Source organism: Rhynchophorus ferrugineus, unplaced genomic scaffold (assembly GCF_030347505.1).
Source record: "Rhynchophorus ferrugineus isolate W39M unplaced genomic scaffold, kcgeb_rfMv2 rfM6, whole genome shotgun sequence".
NCBI lineage: Eukaryota > Metazoa > Arthropoda > Insecta > Coleoptera > Curculionidae > Rhynchophorus > Rhynchophorus ferrugineus.
Genome location: NW_027472585.1, coordinates 3,437,519 through 3,464,602, shown reverse-complemented (window position 1 = coordinate 3,464,602; position 27,084 = coordinate 3,437,519). Strand labels below are relative to the sequence as shown.

The 27,084-nt window shown below is 31.7% G+C and overlaps 1 protein-coding gene across 1 annotated transcript in view; it reads right to left on the bottom strand.

Moving 5' to 3' along the window:
- Positions 1-27,084, bottom strand: part of igl (IQ calmodulin-binding domain containing protein igloo) — an 82,379-nt gene that overhangs the window by 49,804 nt on the left and 5,491 nt on the right. The window contains exons 2-3 of the mRNA XM_076408551.1: positions 26,031-26,075; positions 22,900-22,939 (exon numbers count right to left, since the gene is read on the bottom strand). Of these exons, the coding sequence (XP_076264666.1) occupies positions 22,900-22,939; positions 26,031-26,075 (85 nt within the window). The remainder of the gene's footprint in view (positions 1-22,899; positions 22,940-26,030; positions 26,076-27,084) is intronic.

Genomic DNA, 27,084 nt, shown 5'->3' with positions numbered 1-27,084 from the left:
CTGGTGAAATAATGTTTATACATGTCATTGCTGAATTTTTTAATATATGCACCTCACTACACAAGATCAGATGGTTTGATTCTTTTGAGTCTGTGTCCTGTTCTGGTGGTATCCAAAAGTTGCAATATTTCAATATTCGTATGAGAATGGAGTCTTTCCTCATGCCCCCTTGCAATTCTCTTGATTTCTTGACTGACTATGGGTATCTGAAGGTCTCGATGTAGGTAATCAGTCCTATATTATTTGGATGCCCCACAATATCTCTCAGGAATTTGCTCTGAAAAATTCGTATTTTATTTATGTTACTCTTTGCAGAACATCCCCATAATTGAACTTCGTATGTCCATATAGGTTTCAATATTTGCTTATATAATAGCAATTTATTATGTACTGATAATTGTGATTTTCTTCCAATTAGCCAGTACATTTTCATATATTTCAATTCCAGTTCCTTTCTTTTTTTCTTTATATGTTCCTTCCAGCGAAGTTTTGCATCGAGATTCATTCCGAGATATTTAGCAATAGAACATCTCTAACCTATAAACTATTGTGGCTGTTTTATTTGGAGTAATATTTTGTTACGTCACAGTCAAAACAAACCAAAACTTATATTTGATGCGGCAACGTTGTATAATAAATTTTGATAACATGCATTGGCTGTTTTTTTGGAAGAACTATAGATATTTAACGGACTGTCTGTGCAATGTCGCCTTTTATTTTAAGATAAAAAAGAGATATAAAAATAAATGTATTCGAAGATATACGTCAATGTCTATGAAACATATGTGTTTATGAAAATTTAGTGTTTTAGATAAGGATAATTCAAAATTAAAAATTCTAATTAAACTTATTATAGTTCAAGATAGAACATGACAATCAATTTATGGATCTAAAAGAGTCCTAACACTGAATTTTCGAGATCAAAATACATCTTACATATATATATACATTACATGAGATTTTCTCGTTTAATTTAGAATTATAAATTAAATGTAAAACTTCAGTTTTAGTTTCTTTATTTATTAACAAATTCTAAAAAAATATAAATAGTTTTTGGACAGAATTAACGTAAAGTTTTGAATTATTGGTCGCTTACGTTACACTATTTGTTCTATTTTTTTTTTATATACAGAACGAGAACGAGAAAAACAACATTTATTGATGCGTATTTTGATTTTCCAAAGAGATTCGAAACGGGGACAAAAGGTCGAGCTGAATAATTCGCTTGTTTGTTTACGCATTAACAGCGAATACAGAACTAAATCCTGAACCAGTACGGATCACAGGATTCCGGCGCAGGAGGTTTAAAAAAGATTACATTATTTATTTAGGTCGCATTAAACTAGTCTGATTATCTCTAAACAAATACGTTTATTTAGTCGGTATAGTAATTAAAATTGATTGAAAATAGGTAGCGGTAAATTTACTAAAATTAAATCGTGTAAATATAGTGCTATTACAAATAATTGTTATTTATTAGTGAGTAAACATTCAAAAATTGACCAGGTATATAGAATCACAGACATTGTAAAAACAACCTAGGAAGAGAACATTTTGTTCAGCTATATCCTTGGACGTATCAAAAGCTTTCTGACAGATAGAGATACAGTCTGGTATAAGAAACTGCTGTATAAAGCCTATAAATATTATTGAAGCAATTCGTTGAACTTTTAAACACCTACATCTCAGGCAGGATGTTTATAGTTAAACAAAATAATACTTAATCAACATTTTTTTATAATCATGTTATAATAAATAGCAATATATCAAATTAATACCAATAATCCATATGTTTTCATCCTAATTTACTGCTGTTTAAAGTTGCAGAGTACTTGTTCTACGATAGATACTTTGGGCTTAACAGCTATGTCACTATTTTTTATGTTCACTGAGTTTTACATTGAAGTGTTGATGGAGCTCTGTTCATGTATTTGGCCATAGTCCTTGATAACATTACCGAGAGTTCCTACCTTCAGTTCGAATGTACCACGGAGCATCAACAATATCTCCCAGTACCTTGTTTTAGAATCTTGGTATGATGTTTATGATGCTCTGGCTGGTACAACCCCAGAGATGAACACCATAAGTCCAGACTAGTTTCAGGACTTGTTGGTAAAGCAACAGCTTCTTATATACTGTCAATGCTGAATATCTACCCAATAATCAGTACTTTTTTTGTACTTCATCTTGCGGTCTTAAAATTTATTTTGTGGAAATATGTCTTTCACCTGAGTTTAACATGAAGGGTTATGCCAAGCTATTTGCCTGTATTTCGTTACGGTACTACTTGCTAATTTATATGTACTGGCTTGTACTTGATTCATTTGTTGGTAACATCAATATTTACTGATATGTTTTTATTAATTTTGATGTATGTTCAAATGTGGTAACCACATTTTGGTTTTATATAAATGTGACCATTCAGTCACTGACCATCGTTCAGTCCAGACGTGTCACAATCGACTGCCTAATATCACCAGTATCATCGAATTCATCTCAACATCAATAGATAACGGTAACATCATGTAACTATCACTGTTTTATTTCCTGGTACCTCCATTCACCGAGCCATAACATTCCTAAATGCTATTAACAAATTAGGATTATTACTGTAGAAACATTTTAGAACTGTTTTTGGGTCTCTTCTCGAGCTCTTTAAAATACCATTTGCAGGATCTCCATAAACAGAATCCCCACAAATTATAGGAAACTTATTTATATCTTGATATATTTTAGAATGTTAAAATATGCCAAATCAGCCCATGATTGTTTAGCTTTGAAGTACTACAGTTTTTTATTAAATTGTTATTAAATGAAATTAAGATATATAATATAAAAGCATTACATTATTTATTATGTGTTTATAGTAATTACTATTATATTTATAAATAATTTAAATTATAAGTGAATAATTTTTGATAAAACCATGTATAAACCGTCACATTAGCCACACGTCATATAACCAAAAACACCAAACCTTCGAAACGGTGATTTATTTGACGTTTCAGGTGACAGCAATTAAGAAACAAGCACAATTTATATTCCTCAGAAGCAATACGCTGGATCCAATATACAAACCCGGAACGCGGCGAGAATTAATGAAAAAAAAAAGGATATTTTCACCAAAATTTACAACTAATTCCTTCCCGCGTATAAAGATTAAATCGAATATCAATTTTGCCGTAGCTTTCGGCACTAAATCTATATCGTGAATTAAATAAAGTCCATTAAGCCGTACAAAAGCGGAAGGAATTTCGAAGCTCCACATTTAACGCGTTTCTATAATAAATGACGCTCTTTAGATTAATTAGACGAATCCCCGAAGATTATTTTACGTCCAGATCTTTCTAGTTATTCTATTTAAAATTGAGGGACGACGGCCGGAGACGATCCATTTTCTGTTTAAAAAGAAAAATGAATTTATGCCGTGTTAATTATTTTCGCGTCGTAGTTTTGGTTCATTTGGAATGATAGATGAGTTGGTTAACACTGATACTTTTATTTTTGGTAATAGTAAGTTAATTCTTTGGTACCACTTCACACAGTTCACATATTTCTTGTAATAAACCTATTTCTCTTAATATTTACGTGTTTATTACATCGCTCTATTTAGTAGTTATCTTATGTTAATATCCTGTTTACATTTGTTTTGTTGCAAATATTTAAAGGAGAGTTTTAATATACGTGTTAAATCCGTTCGAGTATTTTCTTTCCATTATTAATTTCTAACACAATATAGTTCTTCCAATAAAACAGACAATGAACTCCATAGATGACCTGAAATAAACTACCAAATGCAGTTTGTAAAAATTTAAAATTCGTTTTAATCTCAGAGCAGATTATTTCTTCTGACTTTACCATGTTAAAAAGGGACAGAATGCTTTCTGGTGTGTCAGAACATGTAACCGAATCAATCGATAAACTATTTATTTTGGTATTGGTCGTCACTCTGGTCAAATGGCTACAAAATTCTTTAAGACATTAATGATAATAATTAGAGATTACAAATCGGCAAACGTAATAAACCAAAATTCGAAGTTAACGTGGAAACATTGCTCATAAACCACATAAGCTAATTGATTATGACAATTAGTGAGATTGAAAGAGGAAATCTTAGCTCAAAATAAAATCTAACTTGTATACTTTATAACCTTTTCTCACTGCAAGTTAAAATAACATAAATAAAAGCTTTTAAAGAAATTAAAATAATTATTTATGTATATTTACCTAATATTGATACAGAATTTCAAAATATTACGCACTGAAAAATTCTCAGATCTCACAATGCTAGTATAGATGTTTAGATGGTGAAAAGATAAATTGGCGCATAAATACTACAGTAATCTACGAGACTTCAGGGTTATTACAGAAATAAACGAAAAACTCAAAGTAGCATTGCAAATGAAAGCTGTCCAGGCCAGATGACAAACCCACGATACAATCATCAAACCTTAAATATTTTGAGTTACATTATATCTTGGGAAATTTTGCAGGCCCCTAATGTCAGATAATTAAAGGCATTTTCTGGGAAAATAATAAACCGGCCATTTTAATTTAAAATGTTTAGAAATCTTTTTGCAGCTCACTCTCATTATAAAAGAAATACGGCCTTTTTCTTCGGTTTAGATTTAATTCTGAATATCTTCTGGTATATTAATATAGTGGTAATATACGTTGTATTATTAGCTTGGCCAATAAAAACTTATATTTCGCGTCTTGTATACTTTCAACCGCGTCATCTAAAGTGGGTAATGGGTAATATATGGGAAACATTTCTCGATATCGCTATATCAGTTAGCTATCAAAGACCAAACTATCTAATTCTTCCAAGAATATAAACGGTGATAATATTGATGGCTTATGAATTTCGTAGGCAGAATATCTTAGTTTGTGATGTTAAAAATTGATACATCAATATGCCATGGACACGTCAATAGTTTTTATAAAATTTGTGCTACAATAACATTTTAACCTCATGGACTATCTATCGCCATTTTTCAGTTTAGTTGGTTTTATTATTAGGCCTATAAATTAGTTTTAAAGGCTGCTTTTAAAAGCTTTTATTGGCTGTTGATAAAGCTCTTTGACTTCGGTATCAAAATCACCACTTTTAAAATGTCGAGACCATTAGTGACATACTAGAATCTATGGAACATAGTTAGAACATAAGCTTTGCACAGTATTCGATGACCTTCAATCGCCTTTTGCTCCTAATTGAAATAAAAGAGTAAAACTTTCCGCAAATGCAATTTGCTCGGTACAAATTCAAACATTTTCAACGCACTAAAAAAAATGTTTCTTCATACTTCGACGAAATTACACATACTAAAAAGTAAAGCCTGTACATGAGGCTCTAACATGAAGTTGGCCACAAATGTACATGACACTAATACCATGCGTTATAAATCTTTCAAAATTAATTTATAGGCCTGATACATCTTAATTGGATATGATGTACTTCCATCAAAACACAAGCAACAGAAATACCTTCCCTGCGTGTTATCCTGCGTGTTGTATTGCTTCCATGTTGCAATGATGCAGAAACCTTGTTTCGTGCCATCGTGTAGTTCTTAGTTATTGATCGAAGAACTTTGTTTTGCAGGTCTTGGATCAAGATTACATTAATCTACTCATCTGCAGGGCCTAGTTCAGTTCCAACCTTCGTAGGGTGAAGACGTATTTTCAATACGGTCCAAGCTATAAAAAGATACCTTTCTTAAAAAAAACCCAGTATTTTATTACGGTTATTTAATTGAGTGTTAAAAACGCATAACAGATGCGGCTATCCGTCTCTCAGTGGACCTAAAGTGTAGTGAATACGTGTTTACGTGACCAGACAAAAGGACTGCATCTCATTTTTATTAGTGTTTAAAATAATTTCATCTTATTTTACAACAGTCCTTTTGAAATTCATTTATAGTATATATAGTAAAAAACTAGTGCTAAAATAACGTAAGTGAAAAATGAAGTGCGTGAAATAAACAATGTATTTATTTTATTTTTTTTATCCTCTGGAAGTAAATTAAATAAAATATTAAAAATTAAAAAATGGCAAACAATAGCGATTCAACCAAATCACCTGCACACTTTGATATAAGATTAGAACAAAAAGCAATAACGCAAACTCCACCATCAGAATGGACTACAGTCGTTAACAAAAAACGATTGAGAAGTCCAGAAGAAGAAATCGCGAGGAAACAAACAAGAATCAGTGACTATTGGTTGCAGAAACCGATAGAGACAAAAAACAGTTTTAGCAACCTGTCGGAAGAAATTGAAGAGAACATACAACCAAGCACTGAAAAAGTTGTTCCCAAACCACCACCAATAACAGTCTATAAGGTAGGAATAATAAAAAACATCCATGATTTATTAAAAACCATTACTACGAACTACACAATTAAAACAGTGAGCTATGAAACAATTAAAATCCAATTGTTCGAAGCGGATCACTTTAAAGTTCTTATAAAAGAATTAGATGAAAGAAACACCCAATACCATACATTCAGGCCAAAATCCGAGAGAACATTTAAATTCGTATTAAAAGGATTACATCACGGGACGGACTTTAACACCATCAAGGTAGCACTAGCTGAAAAAGGCCACGAGGTCGTAAATATTCACAATATACGACATCACACGACAAAAAAACCTCTGCCTATATTTTATATAGACATAAAACCTAATGGAAACAATAAGGCGGTGTATGAAATCACCAAATTGGAAAATAATATTATTAAATGCGAACCACCACATATAAAAAGAATTATACCACAATGCACAAGGTGTCAAGCGCACGGGCACACAAAGACTTACTGTCGCAAATCATATAGATGCGTAAAATGTGCAGGAGAACATAAGACAGGAGATTGTACTCGTAAAGTTCGCGATGAAAAAGTGAAATGTGTCAACTGTAACGGAAATCATCCAGCGAACTACAAGGGTTGCGCAGTTCACAAGCAACTACAGCAGAAACTCTATCCTGCCTTAAGGGAAAAAAGGCATCAACAAAAACAATCCACTACTACCAATCTACCACTACCCACCAGAACAAGTCAACCAGACATAACTTATGCCCAAATAGTTGAAAATGGTTCAGCACAAAAACGAGAGACAATATCTCAACCTACTGAAACTAGCAACATCTCAAGATTAGAAAATATGATGGCCAAACTAATGGATCAAATGAGTACGATGCTTGGTCTACTCACAACCGTCGTAAGCAAACTTGCCTAATGCCTGAAACCAATAGCTACAAAATCGCCGTCTGGAATGCCAATGGGCTCCAACAACATGCCAGGGAACTAAAAATGTTCGTAATTGAACAAAATATTGACGTTATGATGGTTTCCGAAACACACTTTACGGACAAAAATTATTTGAAAGTTCCTAAATATAAGCTTTATCATACAAATCACCCTGATGATAAAGCACATGGAGGTACAGCCATAATAATTCGAGATGATATAAAGCATTTCGAAAAAGAAAAATTCCGCAAAGACTACCTGCAAGCCACCAGTATAATCATAGAGGAAGCCCATGGACCATTAACAATTTCTGCGATTTATTGCCCACCCAAACATAACAACAAGGCAGAACAATTTCAAGAATTCTTCCGTACGCTAGGTAATAGATTTATAGCAGGAGGAGATTATAATGCAAAACATTTAATGTGGGGTTCAAGAATAATAACCTCAAAAGGTAGAGAACTGCTCAAAGCCATAAGGATAGATAACTTACAACATATCTCTACTGGTGAACCAACATATTGGCCTTCAGACAGAAATAAAAAACCAGATACAATAGATTTCTGTATTACAAAAAATATTGATCCAAAAAAGTGTCAAGCAGCATCATGTTTCGACCTGTCTTCTGATCATTCACCAATAATAGTAACAATTTCTTCAAAAATTACCATCAAAGATAAACCCCCTTCTCTGTGCAATAATAGAACTAACTGGCCCTCATTTAGAGAAAACTTAGACCAAAATATCTCTCTAAACTTACCGTTACAAACTGAAATGGATATAGAAATAGCAGCAATAAATCTTACAAAAAATATACAGGAGGCAGCATATTCCGCGACTCCCAACATTGAAACATTTCCAAGAAAAAATACACATATATCATGTACAATACAGAAAAAGATAGCAGAAAAAAGAAAGTTACGACGAAATTGGCAACAGCAAAGGACTGAAGAGAATAAAAGAAAATTTAATAGGGCCATAAAAGAGCTGAGAGATCTAATCCAAATCGAACAGAACCAAGGCATTCAAGAATACCTAGAAAACTTGACATCAACTGAGGCTACAGACTATTCGTTGTGGAAAGCAACAAAAAAGCTTAGGAGATCCCAGCAGCATAACCCACCTATTAAAACAAGCGAAAATAATTGGGCGAGAAGCAATAAAGAGAAGGCCGACATTTTCTCAAAACACTTAAAAAATGTTTTTAAACCTTTCCAGTCTCAGCTACATAAAGATGACGAAAATAAAATTACTAGCTTTCTAGATTCGCCATTTCAAATGGATTTACCGCACGAGAAATTAACGGTCAAAAAAGTTAAACATACAATAATGAGAGAGATTAATATTAAAAAAGCTCCTGGTTATGACTTAATTACTGGCAAAATTTTAAAAGAACTATCAGAAAAGGCTATAAAACTATTAACATATATATTTAATGCTATGCTACGAATTAATTACTTCCCTAGTATCTGGAAAGTAGCTAAAATATTAATGATACTTAAACCAGGAAAAATACCAGAAGATGTGACCTCCTACCGACCTATAAGTTTATTACCAATAATCTCGAAAGTTTTCGAGAAGTTATACATAAAAAAACTAAACTATATAATAGAAAAAAGAAAAATTATTCCAGAACATCAGTTTGGCTTTCGCAATAAGCATGGGACTATAGAACAAGTGCATAGACTTGTAAACCAAATAAACGCTGACCTAAATGCCAAAAGATATTGTTCGGCTGCTTTCCTAGACATATCTCAGGCTTTTGACAAAGTATGGCATACGGGCTTGCAGGTTAAACTAAAGAAACTTCTCCCTCATCCGGACTATCAGCTACTAAAATCGTATCTCACTGACAGACATTTTATTGTAAATCAAGGCGATGAACATACCGAATTAAATCCTATATATTCAGGAGTTCCGCAAGGTAGTGTACTGGGTCCAGTACTGTATCTTCTGTATACGGCTGATCTGCCCACCACAAAAATAACTACTGTGGCAACATATGCAGACGATACAGCAATCTTAGCATCCCATGAAGATCCAGTCACAGCATCAATAAACCTACAAACCCACCTGGAGCAAATACAATTATGGTTGAAGACATGGCGCATTAAAGCCAATGAATCAAAATCCACGCATATAACGTTTACCCTGCGTAGAAGAACATGTCCACCAGTAAATATCAATCATCGCCAACTCCCCCAAGCAGACCATGTTAAATATCTTGGTATGCATTTAGATCGACGCCTAACCTGGAAGAAGCACATACTCTCTAAACGGAAACAACTAGGACTAAAATTATATCAAATGTATTGGCTCATTGGGCGCAAATCCAAGTTATCATTAGATAACAAGGTATTGCTGTATGAGTCTATACTCAAGCCCATTTGGACATATGGAATTCAACTATGGGGTACCGCTAGCAAATCCAATATATCCATCATTCAACGGTTCCAAAATAAGGTGTTGCGTGCCATTGTTGATGCTCCGTACTATATTTCAAATAAAGTGATACAACGCGATATTCCTCTAGAACCTATAACGAGTGTAATCCAACGTGTTTGTGTGAAGTACTTCGAAAGAGTGTCAGTGCATCCCAATGTACTCGCTAATCAGCTAAATATGCGACGTGATAGTGAAGTGCGTAGACTAAAACGTTTAACACCATCTGATCTGATTACTGGACATATGTAGAGTTTAGAATAAGCATTAGAATAAGACTAATTAATTAAGATATTATTTTATACAGAAGATTGCTTAATGAAGTGATTTTCTACATGCCATGTATATATAATATAAACAGAAGAAATACTTATTGCCAATAGGGCAGATTGTGGACTCACGAAGAGTAATAATAAAAAAAAAAAAAATCTGCAGGGCCTTATTACTGATAGGAATGACTGTAGATTTAATCATATATATGTTCCAGAAGTCAATTACAAGAAAAAAACCACCTCGTGAACCCCAAATCATTATTTGTGTGTTCAATGACCATTATGGACTTGTAGTAGACACTTGTAGTTTTCAACTATTTAAAATGTAAGCATCATGAAAAATGTACTACAGTACTTTGAATATATTTAGCATGAATATTACCAACATATTTTAACTCAATATAAAGATAAATACATTCTAATGATATTAAATATTATTACTAACAGGTCAATTGAAAAGTCCCCGGCCTAGCATAGTAAAACATATTTTTTTAGCAAAATTAGTTTTTTTATTCAACACAATTCCCTTCAAAGGTGATACTGATTATAGAGACCCTCTAACTTTTCGTTACCATTTTTGTAGTACGATTTGTTCTTTGCTTTAAAATCGGCCTCAGTTTCGGCGATCACCTCTTCATTAGAGGAAAATTTCTTCCCAGCGAGCATTCTTTTAAGATCTGAGAACAGGAAATAGTCGCTGATGGCCAGATCTGGAGAATACGGTGGATGAGGAAGCAATTCGAAGCCCAATTCATGGATTTTTGCCATCGTTTTCACTGACTTGTGACACGGTGTATTGTCTTGGTAAAGCAGCACTTTCTTTTTCTTCAAATGTGGTCGTTTTTCGGCGATTTCGTCCTTCAAACGGTCTAATAAGGCTATGTAATAGTCGCTGTTGATGGTCCTTCTTTTTTAAAGCTAGTCAATGAAAATTATTCCATGCGCATCCCACGCTTTGGAGCGGGTTCATCGCGTGCAGTCCACTCGGATGACTGTCGATTGGACTTCGGAGTGAAATAATTGAGCCATGTTTCATCTATTGTCACATATCGATGCAAAAAGTCGGGTTGATTACTCTTGATCATCTTCAAACACTGCTCCGAATCATCAACTCGTCGTTGTTTTTAATCAAATGTGAGCTCGCGCGGCATCCACTTTCGTGAATATATAATTCGTGAATTCAAATATTCGTTAATGATATGATGTACACGTTCTGTTGATATCTTTAGAGGGTCTACTACTCCATTCAATTTCAATTTACGGTCATTCAAAATCATTTTGTCGATATTTTTAATGTGTTCGTCGGTAACAACCTCTTTTGGGCGTCCATTGCGATCACCGTCTTCGGTGCTCATTTCACCACGTCTAAACTTAGCATACCAATCCTTGATGGTCGAATTTCCTGGGGCAGTGTCTGGAAACTCGGCATCAAGCCAAATTTTTGCTTCAACTGCATTTTCCCTTCAAAAGCAATATTTTATCAACACGCGAAATTCCTTTTTACCAATTTTTTCACAATAACAAAAGTTGCTTCACTCAAAACCCTATAATTCACGAACTAATGATCCGACAGCTGTCAAATTTATACACGCAACTTTTGAAGGTAAGGGCTAACTAAAAAACATATAGATTTCGTTCTAGTAGCGCCATCTATGTGTTAGGCCTTAGGGGACTTTTCAATTGACCTGTTATTATTATATAATTCATCTATTCTTTTAACCATTTTGATCATAATCATCAAAATTAATTATCTTCAACTTAACAATATTCAAATGGAGAATGACCGAAATAAATATCTATCTGCTACAATATCAAGGGTCAAATTTCGTATCAATGAAACAATCATTAAGGACGTAATAAATTATTGCCATATGTAAATATGTAAATTCACTGTTGAACGTTTTCGATTAAATTCGATTTTTAAAAGCCGAGGTCATTAGGGGGTTTGGACGTTTCGATATCATTTATCATGAAAAAAAAAAGCTTAATCTAGCTGAAACAAATTAACCGAAACAATGAAAAAAATTAACGTTGACGTGTAATAAATTGTTCGAGAGTTAAGTAGTAACACGTCAATTAAAATTCACTTAATCTGATTATAAGCAACGTAAAAAAAGAATTATAAAGTGATGGTTACAATAAATTAGGAAGGACTATTGTTAGATAATATTTGGTTCTTCAATATGATTTTGTGTCTTTCTGGTATATATAAAAAGTCACTGTGAATCCATCTGAATGGGATATTTTTGATGTAACTCTTTTGAACTACGCTTTGGTATGAATATTTATCATGTTTTTCGGGAAATAGAAAATATATCAAAGAAGTATTAATATATATAGAATATATATTAATTATATACTCATATTTAGTCGATTTAGCTCTCTTTTAGCTAATAGTCATTCTGTCTTAGTAATTGTCAAACCTAATATGTGTCATGATTCAATATCCATATTATAGCCTAGTAAAACTAATATAAGTAGTTTCACCAGTTTCTGGTTACATCAGTTTATGGTAACGCTAGTTATGGTACTCATAACTTTTGACCAGAAATTAAAATTTCTTGGGCCATCATCGTCAGCTACTGTTGAATCAATTTTTAAGTCCGTCTAAAATAGGTAATAACGTTAGGAACGTGATTCATTGAAAGAAATATTACAGGTTTTAAAATAAATCTAAAGATGCTTCCTAAACTTACTGATCCTTTCGACTTGTCATATAATTGCAACTGGAAACCCAGTTGCAATCTACTTATTGTAGTAACTTATTGAGCTTGTTTGACCACACTACTACCTTCTATAAAATACCAAAAAAGGGAAACAAGTATTCCCCTTCGGCCAGTATATAAACATACCCCTATTTTAATCATATGACATCAATCTTCACAAAATCTGTCAATTCACGTTGTTGAAACATGCATGCGCAAACATAGTTAATCCCAAGTAGTAAACTAGTAGTACTTTAGTAAAAGTAAAGTTTTAATCCTTAGTACTACCTCGTAGAGTTCTCATCTTTATTGTAATAAACGTATTTATCTTAATGTTTACCTATTTATTATTTTGCCCTTATGACACATACACATACACATAAGTAAAATATACTTAATATATTGTCCACATTGGCCTTGTTGTAATTGTGCTAAATATTTGAGGCTTAATAACAAGAGCAAACATAAACAATCTACAACATACGGAAATCAAGTATGGGAGAAGCAATAGCAGCATCGAAATTTTATAAAAATTTCAAAACAAAACATGTTCAATATTCCTCAGAGGATAAGCAACAAGATATTAGAAAAGATTCCGTGCTAAGTGAGAATTACAAAGGCTACAACAACAGATTCACATAAAGAAGCTCCCATCTCTCACGTCCACCAATGGAAATTCTTTCATAATAATAAATAAAACCCAAACAGATAAGATGTTTGTTGTCGCAGTATAATTCTAGGAAAGATATAATTATTGCAGAAAAAGTAAAAAATTGTCGAACATTGGAAGAAAATTAAATGTATTTGGTAGGTAACAGGTCAATTGAAAAACCCCCGGCCTGACTCATAGATGGCACTACTAGAATTAAATTCATATGTATTTAGTTAGTGTGTATAAATTTGACCGCTGTCGGATCATTAGTTTGTAAATTATAGCATTTTGACTGAAGCAACTTTTGTTATTGTGAAAAAAAATAGATAAAAAGGAATTTGGCGTGTTGATAAAATATCATTTTTTGAAGAGAAAAATACAGTTGACGCAAAAACTTGGCTTGATGCTAAGTCTCCGGACACTGCCCAGGAAAATTAGCAGCCAAGGATTGGTATGCTAAGTTTAGACGCGGTGAAATGAGCACCGAAGACGGTGAACGCAGTGGACGCCTAAAAGAGGTTGTTACGGATGAAAACATTTTAAAAATCCACAAAATGATTTTGAATGACAGTAAATTAAAATTGAATGAAATAGCAAATACTCTAAAGATATCAACTGAATGTGTACATAATATCATTCACGAATATTTGGGTATGAGAAAGCTCTTTGGAGAGTGGGTGCCACGCGAGCTCACTTTTGACCAAAAACAACGACGAGTTGATGATTCAGAGCAGTGTTTGAAGATGATCAAGCGTAATAAACCCGAGTTTTTGCATCGGTATGTCTATGAATATCAACAGCGACTATTACACAATATTATTGGACCGTTTGAAAGACTAAATCGCCGAAAAATGGTCGCATTTGACGAAAAAGAAAGTGCTGCTTCACCAAGACAATGCACCGTGTCACAAGTCAGTGAAAACGATGGTAAAAATCCATGAATTGGGCTTCGAATTGCTGCCTCATCCACCGTATTCTTGAGATCTGGTACCCAGCGGCTATTTACTGTTCTCAGATCTCAAAAGAATGCTCACTGGGAAGAATTTTTCGTCGAATGAAGAGGCGATCGCCGAGACTAAGGTCTATTTTGAAGCAAAGGACAAATCGTACTACAAAGATGGCATCGAAAAGTTGGAGGATCGCTATAATCAGTGTATCACCCTTGAAAGGAATTATGTTGAATAAAAAAAACTAATTTTGCCAAAAAAATTTGATTTACAATGGTAAGTCAGGGACTTTTCAATTGACCTGTTACATTATTTTAACTATAACGCCAATTATCTATCAATCTACAAGACAAACATAATCGAGGAACTTTGGCTTCAAACACACTAAGTTAACAAATTCGATCGTTTAAACCTTACCGGCAAACTATTTGAAAATCTCTCTGGGCCAAGTGAGACGACTAGCACAGCTAAATTAGAATTTCAATTGTTTTGTTGGGATGGTAACTAGACAATAGGCGACGACCTGACATGCTTCGGAGGCTTCGATTTATATTTCAGTCAATTGCGTATCGATTTTTCGAAAGTGGAATGGGTGTAATATAAACTAACGAACCGACATTGTAGAATTAATGAAAAGTATCACAGCTTCGGAGTAATCGGATGAAACGTTTTCTAACCGTGTGACTTTTTAATATACTTTTATCTTAAATAATTTTATTTAATTTAATATTTCAAGGGTCGTTTTACGTTGATTTTTTAATATCCCCAGAGTATATGTAAAGAAAGAAGGTAGGCTTTATTAATAACCTGATTATTTTGGTCTGATCTTATATACTTAAAGGTAAATATGATATAACTTCATATACATTTTTCATAAATTTATGTAAAAGTTAATGTGTCGTATTTTATATTTAATAAAACCATTAAAGTATAAAAATAAATTTCTAATTGTATAAAGATATAACATCAAAAATGCGGATAGCACTAGTAAAGTGATACGTTAGCCGAGACAACAAAGTTAGACTTAAAAAAATTAAAACGAAACGTGGAAAAAGCATTATGTGTAATACTGTATAAATTTATAACATACTGCAATAGCCTCATTTATAGAAGAAGGTCTAAATATTGCAATTAAAAACAATTTTAGGTTTTTCAACTGTAAAACTTCAGAAGTCAGTTGGTAGTCTGCAGAACAAATGATAGTTGAATGCAACAAGATGAGATTTAATTTTATATCTTTATTATTGTTAAATTGATGAGTTTTTCAACAACAGCTTTCCTATTAATTAATAAATTATAGTTTTAGTATTAATCAAAAGTCGAAATAAATGCAATATTATGCTTATTTGCTAATTTAGATTACTAATTAAATTATTTCATGGAAAACGATCTTTATCAAACTAAAAATAGCAGACTTAGATTTTCCGAAAACCATAACAGTACACAGAGGAAAATCATAATAGTGCATAATGAATGACTGTATAATACTTTAAATAAAACTCTATACGAATATATAACTACAAAATTCTATTTGTTTGTACTGATTGACCCTGTTGTTAAATGTCAATAAAATTCCTCAAAACATTGCTGAAACTAATTAGAGATTACAAATCGACAAAAATTGTAAATCAAAATTATAAGTTAATGCGGCAATATAACGACGTATTGACTTTATACATTCTGATGGCGTGCATGACGCACAAAAAAAATTGGGAGTCTCGCATAAAGGGTCATTCTCAATACATAAGCCTATTTTGGCAGAAGTTACCCAAGGAAGTGTCTAGGGACCACTCCTGTATCTGTTCTTCACAACTGATATCCCAACAACAAAAATAACAGTACTTGGAACAGTTTCCGATGACGGAGTTATTATAGCAAAAGATATATATCTGCCTAAGGCTGTAGAAAAACTATAGGTAGCAGGCAACAAGATCCTACAAATGGACTAGATACTGGAACATACAGCTTCATAGATTCAAATCTGTACATGATAATTTTGCATTGCGGCGAAATGACAAGAACCTAATGATATACTTGACTGATGCCTGATTCTTCAAGCGGAATCAGCTAAATATCTCGGCATCCATCTCCATGGTAAGTTCAATTGGAAACATCATGTTAGACAAAAAGCAGATTAGACTGGTTTTGATATTGGTTTATCATAAAGCCAATTTGAACTATGGAATGCAAATATGGAGTTGCACTAAAACATCAAACCAACTAGTAATCCAAGGCACCTAAACCAAAGTTCTACGATTAATTACCAATGGTTATCGCTACGTAACCAACAAAGAGCTTCACGACGACTTTGAAATCAAGTGGATACACGAAGTGATGAAATGGTCATGAAATGGTGTTGCTAAATACACAGCGACGTGGAAGCAATAGAGGTACTGCCCAACACGCAGGAAACCAGAAGATTGAAGCGAATCAAACCACACGAACTTGTTTGGTATATAAGTGTATTCTAATCTTTAACAGTTTAATTTTATTTTTATTTGGGAGGTATATACTGATATATAGGATGGGGCAAAAGTCCCGCTACCATTTAGATTTGACACTAAGGTGGGACAAAAATAAGTTTCACTTTAACCATTGTGTTGTGTAAACTTCCACATTTTATTGTGGATAAATATACGCGACAACAACGAGCAGAAATAGTGACAATATTTATTGAAAATAATCGTTCCATCATTGCCACTCGACGGAAATGGCATCAATGGTAGCGGGACTTTTGCCTCACGTTATATTAATCCTGAACGTGCCTTGCTTGTGCATTAACGCAAGTACAATAGAACAGTAATAATAAATTAATTTGTAAGCTTCTGTTATATATTTAACTAATTTATTACTCCTTTTTTTACTACTTTTTTGTTAACTTTTTAATTACCTTGTTGTTACCGGTAGCGACTTTTGACAAAATTAGCCAATTTAATCAAACAGAATGTTCAATTCACACAGAATAATTTGGTTTACTTCACTTATCTTCGGATTTAAGGCTATTCGTAAAAAATCCAACTCTGTTGGCGAAGAAATTTCTGATGCAAACGAGCATCTAAATATAGAGCGTTAATCAATAGTGATAGTACTATTTAAAAGATCACCGCGCTGACCTTTACTCGCTCCGTTTTCCATTTTCGTTAAGGGAAAAAACGGCCTGTCACAGAATTATTGGATTTGATTTTTCGTCAAAACACACCTTCTTTGGCGGAACGATCGTGCTATGTCGTTTCCGGCTTTTTAGCGATTCCGTGTTATTAGTGGATTGAAAAAGTTTGGTTTCGAACGTTTTTGTTGTGTTTCGTTGCTTTATTGCTTTCAAAGTTTGTAAAATGGTGATGTAATTTACGCTAGCGAAAAATATTGACACATTTTTGACACCATTATATTTAAGTTACAAGTTGATTCAATACGATGGAAGCTATCCAGAACAAAGTCCTGAAAAGTATTGTACGTGCAACTAGATACTGCAGGACTGATTAATTACATCGACACTTATCTTATGACACTTATGTTTTGTCACTAAAAAAATGAAGAGAGTGGAAAGGAGATATAAGGAGAGACTCCATTTTCATGACAATATCGAAGTATTAAAACTCTTGAATAACACCAAAATAGGACACAGGATTAAAAGAATTAAACCATTTGATCTTGTGTAGTTTAGTGTACTCCGGAATATTTAATTGAAAAATAACATTATTAATATATAAACATCATTACACCAGAGACTAAGATGCTACGGGCCATTTGGTCCTCCTAGATATATACTTAGATTTAACTTATTGAAAAGACAAATAGGTTATTCGTCAACGACTGGTAACAATATAATAAATACAAAAATAGTTTAATTTACATCTGTAGTTATTCTTGGTAATGACAACTGAAGATTCAGAGGATAGACAACATAATATGAAGACCATGCATTATCTCTTGTTGCTTGTTGGCAATACTAGTTCCGTGTAAATTATGCGACACTTATGTGTTGTTCAGTTTAGACGCCAAATGTTGGTCTTATATTGCATGAGCATTTGTCTATGAGAAAGCTCTGTTCAAAGTTGGAGCCGCGTTTGCTTACTGTTGACCAAAAAACAAGAACGTCTTGATGATTCTGAGAAGTTTTAGCCATGTTATACGTAACAAACCAATGAAAACAATCATCATCTGAGTGGACAGCACCTGGCGACAGGCCTATTTTGAGGCAAAGTTTTGCAAAAGTGGTATTGAAATGTTAGATCGGCGCTGGAATGGTTGGGTGGCTCTTCCATGGTCATATTTCTATACTTTATATGTAGTTCAATTCTATTCTATTTGACATTCCTTTATAACTATATGTTATTTATTTATTATATAATGATAATTTCCCCTGTCTCATTATAACATTCAAAAAATATTGTTCAAAGTGGGAGCCGCGTTGAGTTCACTATTGGCCAAAAAACAAGAACTTCTTGATGATTCTGAGAAGATTTAGCCATGTTTAAACGTAACAAACCAATGAAAATGATCGTTATCTGAGTGGACAGCACCTGGTGACAGGTCCATTTTGAAGTAAAGTTCTGCAAAAGTGGTATTGAAATGTTAGATCGGCGTTGGAATGGTTAGGTGGCTCTTCCATGGTCATATTTCTATACTTTATATGTAGTTCAATTCTATTCTATTTGACGTTCCTTTATAATTATATGTTATTTATTTATTATATAATGATAATTTCCCCTGTCTCATTATAACATTCAAAAAATATTGTTCAAAGTGGGAGCCATGTTGAGTTCACTATTGGCCAAAAAAACAAGAACGTCTTGATGATTTTGAGAAGATTTAGCCATGTTTAAACATAACAAACCAATGAAAATGATCGTCATCTGAGTGGACAGCACCTGGTGACAGGCCCATTTTGAAGCAAAGTTCTGCAAAAGTGGTATTGAAATGTTAGATCGGAGCTGGAATGGTTAGGTTGCTCTTGGTGGAGATTACGTCGATGAATAGAGCAAAGCCAATACTCCCGAGACTCTTCCATGGTCATATTTCTATACTTTATATGTAGTTCAATTCTATTCTATTTGACATTCCTTTATAATTATATGTTATATATTTATTATATAATGATAATTTCCCCTGTCTCATTATAACATCCAAGAAACTGTAAATAAAAACGGGAAAATATCCCCAGCAATTCACGGTTATATAATAAGATAATTTTTAAACCAAATTAATTTCGTAATAAATGGCGAATAATTTCTGAGAGCGCGAAAAAAACATAAACACAATAACAAAAACAAGATGGCTTGTAAGTATAATAAGTAGTCCTCATTTCCTTTTGCGAATTTTCTGCGGCTTTTCTCGACCTGGGAAAGCAATTTCTCCATGGAAATGGCGAGATTAAAAGTTAAAAAGGATAGATCCCTATCCTTTGTCGGGATAAATATGTGATAGAAATACGTAAAAGGTCTTTTTTCTTAATACGTAGGGGCTATTTATTATGTACAATGCAGTGACAAACTCAATTTATATCATTAAATATGGGAAAAGGTCTTATTTATTATGTAGTAACAAGCAGCAATAATAATTCAGTGACATGTTAATTATATAAAGGAAAATATATAAGTCCTACATGGTCCCTTTGGTATTAGAAAATACTTATTGATCATATGTCCATTACGTCTCTCTTATTGTAAGAAAACGTTGAGAAAATGCTTTATATTTTGAGCTATATGAATTCAAACAATTCTTTATGTCTTTGTGTGATATAAGCTGCTACACAGATAAGTTCTGCGATTTTGCTTGTTGTATAGAATAAACAAAAGAAAAAATACTCGATAATACGTATTTAGATTTATTTAAGTTTTTCAGAAAATAGTAAATAATGTGCCGAATTTACAGTTTCTTTAGTCGAATGATCGAAATTCTTTGTAATCAATCAACAATAATTATTATTTAATTCAAATATAACAAACATTTGTAAAGTCTAAATTAAATATCGCTACAACACAGATACAACTGAACAAAATAATGAAAAATTTCATTATGTCTACTGCTTAATAAGATTAGTTTTTGAAGATAAAAACCATTCACATGACCATGAAAACTGTGTATACAAAAAACAGGATTTATTTCTCATTTTTTAAGCTATAATGAAATATTAAGCTAAAATAATTTTTGAAAAGAATAAAGAATATATTATATAAATACTACTGTAAGATGAACAAATTGTTACCGCGCAACTATTGTCAATTGCTGGAGTCATATTTATTCGGAAGAAAATTTAGAGTATGGCACGAAATGGCGTTCTCGACATTTAAAAATATTTCGGCTGGAGTTCCACAAGGTAGCGTCTTAGGACCTCTCCTGTATCTGCTCTACACTGCTGACATTCCAACAACAAAAGAAACACTTCTTGGAACCTTTGCTGACGACACAGTTATTATGGCAAAAGATATATCTCTGCCTAGGCCAATAGAAAAAGTGTAAATGGCAGTCAACAAATTCTACAAATGGACGAAAGATTGGAAAATTCAACTTAATAGCTCCAAATCTGTCCACGTTAATTTTGCATTAATGCGAAATAATAAAAACTTAATTATATCACTCAATGGATGCCCTATTCATCAAGCAGAATCAGCGAAATACGTTGGAATCCATCTTGACGGTAGATTAAATTGGAAGCATCACGTTAGACAAAAAGCAAAACACATTAGAACCAAAATAAAACAGCTATACTGGTTAGTTGGAAGATACTCTCAACTTGATCTAAAATCAAAGAGGTTGATCTACAATACAATTATAAAGCCAATTTGGACCTATGGGGTGCAAATATGGGGTTGCACCAAAAATTCAAATCAGTTAGTCATACAGCGCTGTCAAAACAAGGTTCTTCGATTGATTACTAATGCCTATTGCTATGTAACTAATGAAGAACTGCACGATGACCTGGAAATCAAATGGATTTGCGAAATTGTGCAGGATTTCCCCTTGAAACATGAAAGAAGATTACTAAATCATACTAACGTGGAAGTAATACAACTTCTGGACAGCGCGCAGAATGTCAGGAGATTGAAACGAACAAAACCATACGAACTTGTGTGAACATTTAGTGTGTACTATTAATGTAAACTATAGCTATAAGTTAATAATTAATAAATAATTATAATTTTATAATTGCGGAATACATACTGATGTATTTTCTCACCCTCGTCTTGCTTGTTAATTAATCCAAGTACATAGGAAAAGTAGTAATAAATTAATTGTAGATTAAGATTGTACTAAGCGTATCTAATAAAGATGTTATAAAAAAACATGAATACCACTAAAACATAAATTAATGATAATGTAGAATATCTCTTACAGAAACAAAAACGTTGTTGTATTTATATAATTAGTTATTTTTCGCCAAAGAATAAAAACCATTTTCATAAGCATTTTTATAAGTAACAAATTAAGTTACAACTGCTAGCCATTATGCAATTATCCGAGAAACAAGACAGAAAAACTTTAGTTAAATTTACTTTTATGTAAGTAAAGATATCACAAAAATATAAAATTCTGTACTTGTTAATACAGAACATTAATCATTTAACCACCGTTTAATTGTGTTGTTCTAAAAATGTTACCCCTTATTGATTACAGTACTGGTTTACTATAAAACGTATATTCATGAAAAAAAATTAACCGCAAATAATATCCCTATCAAAAAAATACACTACTACTGACGTAAACAGAATTAAATTTATTTTATTACTGAAAATTAGAAAATCTAATTTTACTAGGGCTTGAAGAAAAAGTGCTGGCCCATAATAAAGAAAATATACATAAAAAAGGGACGGCTTTCCTCATTTATTATTAACTACTGGAATATTTAAGCACTGTTGCTATGCCTGAAATGCTTCCTAATAAAAAAAAGAAACACTCCATAATCTAAACGATCTCCGATATTATTATCAGATTTCGTATTCAAATTTAACATAATCTAAGAAATTATGATACTCAATTTTCTATCACTTTTTTATATCGTCTTGCTGTATAAATAACTTTATTGTTTTTTATTCATTCTTTGCGTAGTTTTTTAATTGTTATTTCAATGTTAATAAAATATATATGTACCCTAGCCTTGAGCTGATATTATATTTTCCAGCTTAAATACGTATTTTTTCTCTTTTTGCGTTATTATTAAGTCCACAAAATGTACTTTATATTATATCAATTATTTTTTGTCTTATCTAATTTTATTATATTAGTTATGTCAATAACCTGACTGGATGAGAATATATGTCTTCTGGGATGGTCTTTAACTTCACTCACTCGCCAGTGAGTAGTATTAATACTAATGATCGTGACTTTCTTGAGCACTACTTCGAGTTCAGACAAAACCTAATTGCTAGAAAGAAAATTGAAATTGATAATAAGAGTCGAAATAGAGCTTATAAAACTATATAATATACCTATAATAATGCGAATAGTTTTATTCCTTATTCTAATAAGCAAACAATTATCTCACACTTTTTAAGATTCAACCTAAGATTAAGATTCTTATTGTTTGCTAATCTTGACAACTTATGATGTATTAAAATGTAAGAGGGTGTTATAATACTATTGTAATAATTATGTTAAATACACAACATAAAATTAAATCTTTACTATACCAACCTTCAGATTCTCTATATGTGTAATAAACAGGATGTTTTACCTGGAAAAAAGAAACAAATTCACTATGAATAAACTATGAAAAAGTTTTTATTTGCTTTTAAATCCAAAATAAAATATTTACACACTTACTCCTGACCGAGATATTTCCCAATAGAAAGAAAACACTGGTTCTTTCAACACAATTATCTTTTTATGCATAAAATATCATATTTAACACTTTTTCATTTTTCAAAACCCCGTCATATAACAAGACACGTTCATTCATAATTCATTATAACCATAAAAAGACGAATAAACAAATTAATAGGGATTTATAGCAGAAATCAAATGGTTGAGTGCCAAAAGTATACTGTCAAATAAATATACATAAGAGTACATCCAAGAATTATCGGAAAATGTATCCAAAATAAAAATACTCTAAAACTACTATTCCGAGTTTTATCTTGGCGCACATTCCGTATTCAAATACGTCTTTCGTAAAAAATGTTATCCTATAAAACTTTACGCTTATCTATCTAAGTTTTCACAAACAAGAATAAACAAAATACAACTTACGTGTATTCACATATACATACGCATATTAAAGTGCCATCAAAAATGTTTTTCTTTTTTATATGAAATCGAAAAATTATATATACAGAGTATATTATTACGTTACCCTTGTATTACTTAACTAGATGAGTATCATATATTAACTAGTTATGGATACTGAAAAACCAAAATGTATATATTGCCTTAATATTTTACATAATACATACTTTCTTAAATATAATTGAAAATACCATCATATATTGTTAACTTAGTGTTATAACATCATAATCATAATCATAATCTAACTAATTATGAATATAGAAAAACAAAAATTAATATATTGCTTTAATGTATTTCATAATATGTATCTTATGTAACATATTTATAAACGTTAACATAGACTGTGACAATGTTTTTTACTCAATTACATTATTCACTCACTCTCTTAATATCATATGAAATAAAAATGTACTTATGTAAACATTTCCACAGCGCAATCTAGCAGATGTCTGTCAAACAACCAAGTACCATAAAAAGTGTTTTTCCTCTCTATATGAATCATATGGTGGTATCATATATTGTTACATTACTTTTATAATATCATATGCAACAATTACACATGTATATAAATATATATGATGCAAATATACAATTTTTTTTAAATGGATATCATAAACAAAGTGGTTATGCACACTAATGATTTAAAAGCACGAACATATACCATACACCAACGTATCAAACGTATTATCGAGAACAAATTTAGTTGTTATTAAATTTATATCATCAGCTAGCGAAATATTGACAAATAACATGTAAAACTAATATATTTCCTGTAGAAGTGAATTTCCGGTCAATATAAAGGAACAATGCATCTGAAAAACTTTTTTATTCATTAAAAAACAGGAATGTAATATTGATGCGTTATCTGAGTAAGCCTATCTCGAATATTTCCCCAAGGAAAAAATATCTTTGAAACAACGGTTCCGATTTTCACCTTTTATGCTTTTTCGTCGTGCATTTCTATCCTAACAGGAATTTCTAAGCAGGATATCCCGGTTTAAGGGCGAACTCATTCCGTGGGTAAAATTCCTTCTTTGTATGGGCCTCTAAAATTACGTTTGTAGAAGTTGTTTAAAACATAAAAATGACACGTTAGAATATTATTCTAATAGTACTAATATTATTTTCATGAAGTTCGATGAAGAAACAAAACACTGTTTTGAAATACAATAATATGTGTATATTGAATAATTGTTTAAAGGTGACCCTGGAATCATCACAGGACTGGAAAAGTGTATACTAAAATAAACAACATTTAAAACGTTATATTTGAAGGAAAATAAACAAATCTAATTTTTAATACACTTTTTTTTAATATAAACAAATTAAATCATTCCTGTGAAATATTTTATTTTGGCAGCATTTTAAATTCGTAACTTAATTACGTGAACCTGAAAAGTTTAAAAATACTTTTAATTAAATTAAATTGCTATAATTGCAATAGTAAAATGAAATATTATAAAAATTACAAAATATAAAATTGTTTACCAAGGGTCACGTAAAATGTACATAAAAGTCGAAAGGTAAATGGAAATCAGTCTAACAGGAAGCGGTTTAATTATAAATGGACTGATATGTTCGGTCAGTGATTTTAAAATGAATGTTGAGTTTAACTAGCGAAATTGAACAATTGCATAAAACTGCTTTATAATGAACGTTTCTTTCAACAAGATAAATGTTTAAGTTAAATGTTAAAGGTTATTTTAATTCTTAAAACAGAAAGTAAAATATTAATATAAGATAAAAAAGACGTAAAAATCGCGATATTGTTAATTATGAGTTGGAAAACATTAGGCCAAACTTCCAACCAAAAATATTATTTCCGTGTTATTCCTTATTTACGTAAATAGATTGATCTCAGGAGACCATTGCTGAATTTTTTATGATTAGAACATTAACATTAGAACTCATATTGTGCTCAGTAATGACTATTCGTTCAACTAAAAGATACTTTTAAATTAAACGACGGAAGTAAAATGTAAAAATAAAAGTATGAAAGGCTATTCAGTAAATGGAATTCAGAAATTAAATTTCTTGAGAATAGAAGCAAATAACTATATAAGTGTAATACAATATTTTATTATATGTCTTTTACAAAATAAAAAAGCTATTAGAGGACAAATATGATTTACCAATAATAGCAGAATATTCGCATACTAATTGAATATATTCTTTTGTAATTTTATGTCTAGTGACCTCCATTTTAAGCGAAAATCATTTAATTCCTAATGTATTTAGAAAATTCACAAATATATTTGACCTATATGCAATTTAACCCAGAACTGATTAGGAATAAATTGGAAACAATAAAAAATTAATTTAAAAGTAAAATGAAATTCTGCATAAGATGTTTAGAAATTGATGGAAAATCCATATTGCAAAATATTTTATATCATCACAAAGAATTTCTAACTGATGCCTTCTAAATTAGCACCGAACAATTCGAAAGTTTACGATAACTTTAAAATTCACTCGACTGCTGACTATTGACGATTTAACAGTAAAAAAAATTTAAATACCTTTTTAATTGAAAAACTTACCTTGAATCTCAATTGACGCACGCGAAAATTAATTACCACCTTCCGCTATCAAACTTTGTTTCAGTGTGAGCTCAAATATGCCTACTTCTTCGTTATATCCATCAGGATCACCTTCAGGCTACAGAATCGGACGTACAATATTGTTCCCGCTTTTACTTCAAATAAGGGAGAGTCGACGCGGGGACGTCGTTGATTGAATCACGGGTTTACCGTCGATCAGGTTGTTCTCGCTGTAGATTGCCGCGCGAATTTGTTTAACAACGATAAAATCGCACCAAACAAATACGTTACAGGTGGTTAATTACCTGGTCGTTAAAACCAGTGCAATAGAACAACCGCAGTTATCGTTTTAAAGTAGGAATATTAAATATTTGTAAAAAAAGTAAACAAGAACCAGATTAAATGGATACGTTAACATGCCGATGGCGCCATCTAGTAGCCGCCCGTCTGACAGAGTGGGTAAAACAAGAAGGAAACTGTAGATTAAACTGATAATGGAATCAGTTTCGAAAAGTGTATTTTGGAAACTATTTGGTAGATGGCACTTTTTACAACAAATGTGAATATAAGTTCATATTATTTTTAACAATGAAACATAATTAATCACATCAATATATTTAAAAAATGTGGGCATTAAATATACATATATTAATAGATTATCTACAAGTATGTAATAGAGCCGTAATATAAATAAAAATGAATTTGAAGAAACCGACTATCATAAACTCTCAAATTATGAATACATGTAAAAAGTAAAAAACATTAAGTAATAAATAAGAATGTCCTTAATAGTGATTCTACCAATGTTCTATTTTAAAACATACCTTTATATTATACAAATATTCCATGTATATGTAATAATTTCTAATTTTCTTAAAAAAACAAAACAAAAATATATAAACTGAAACATAATATGAAATTGGAAATTTTATAATTATCCTAAATATAACTAGAATATATAAAAATAGGGAACATAATAAAATTTAATAAAAGTTATATATAATTCATATGTATGTAAAGAATTAAAATATGTACCAAATCTATGTTAAATGTA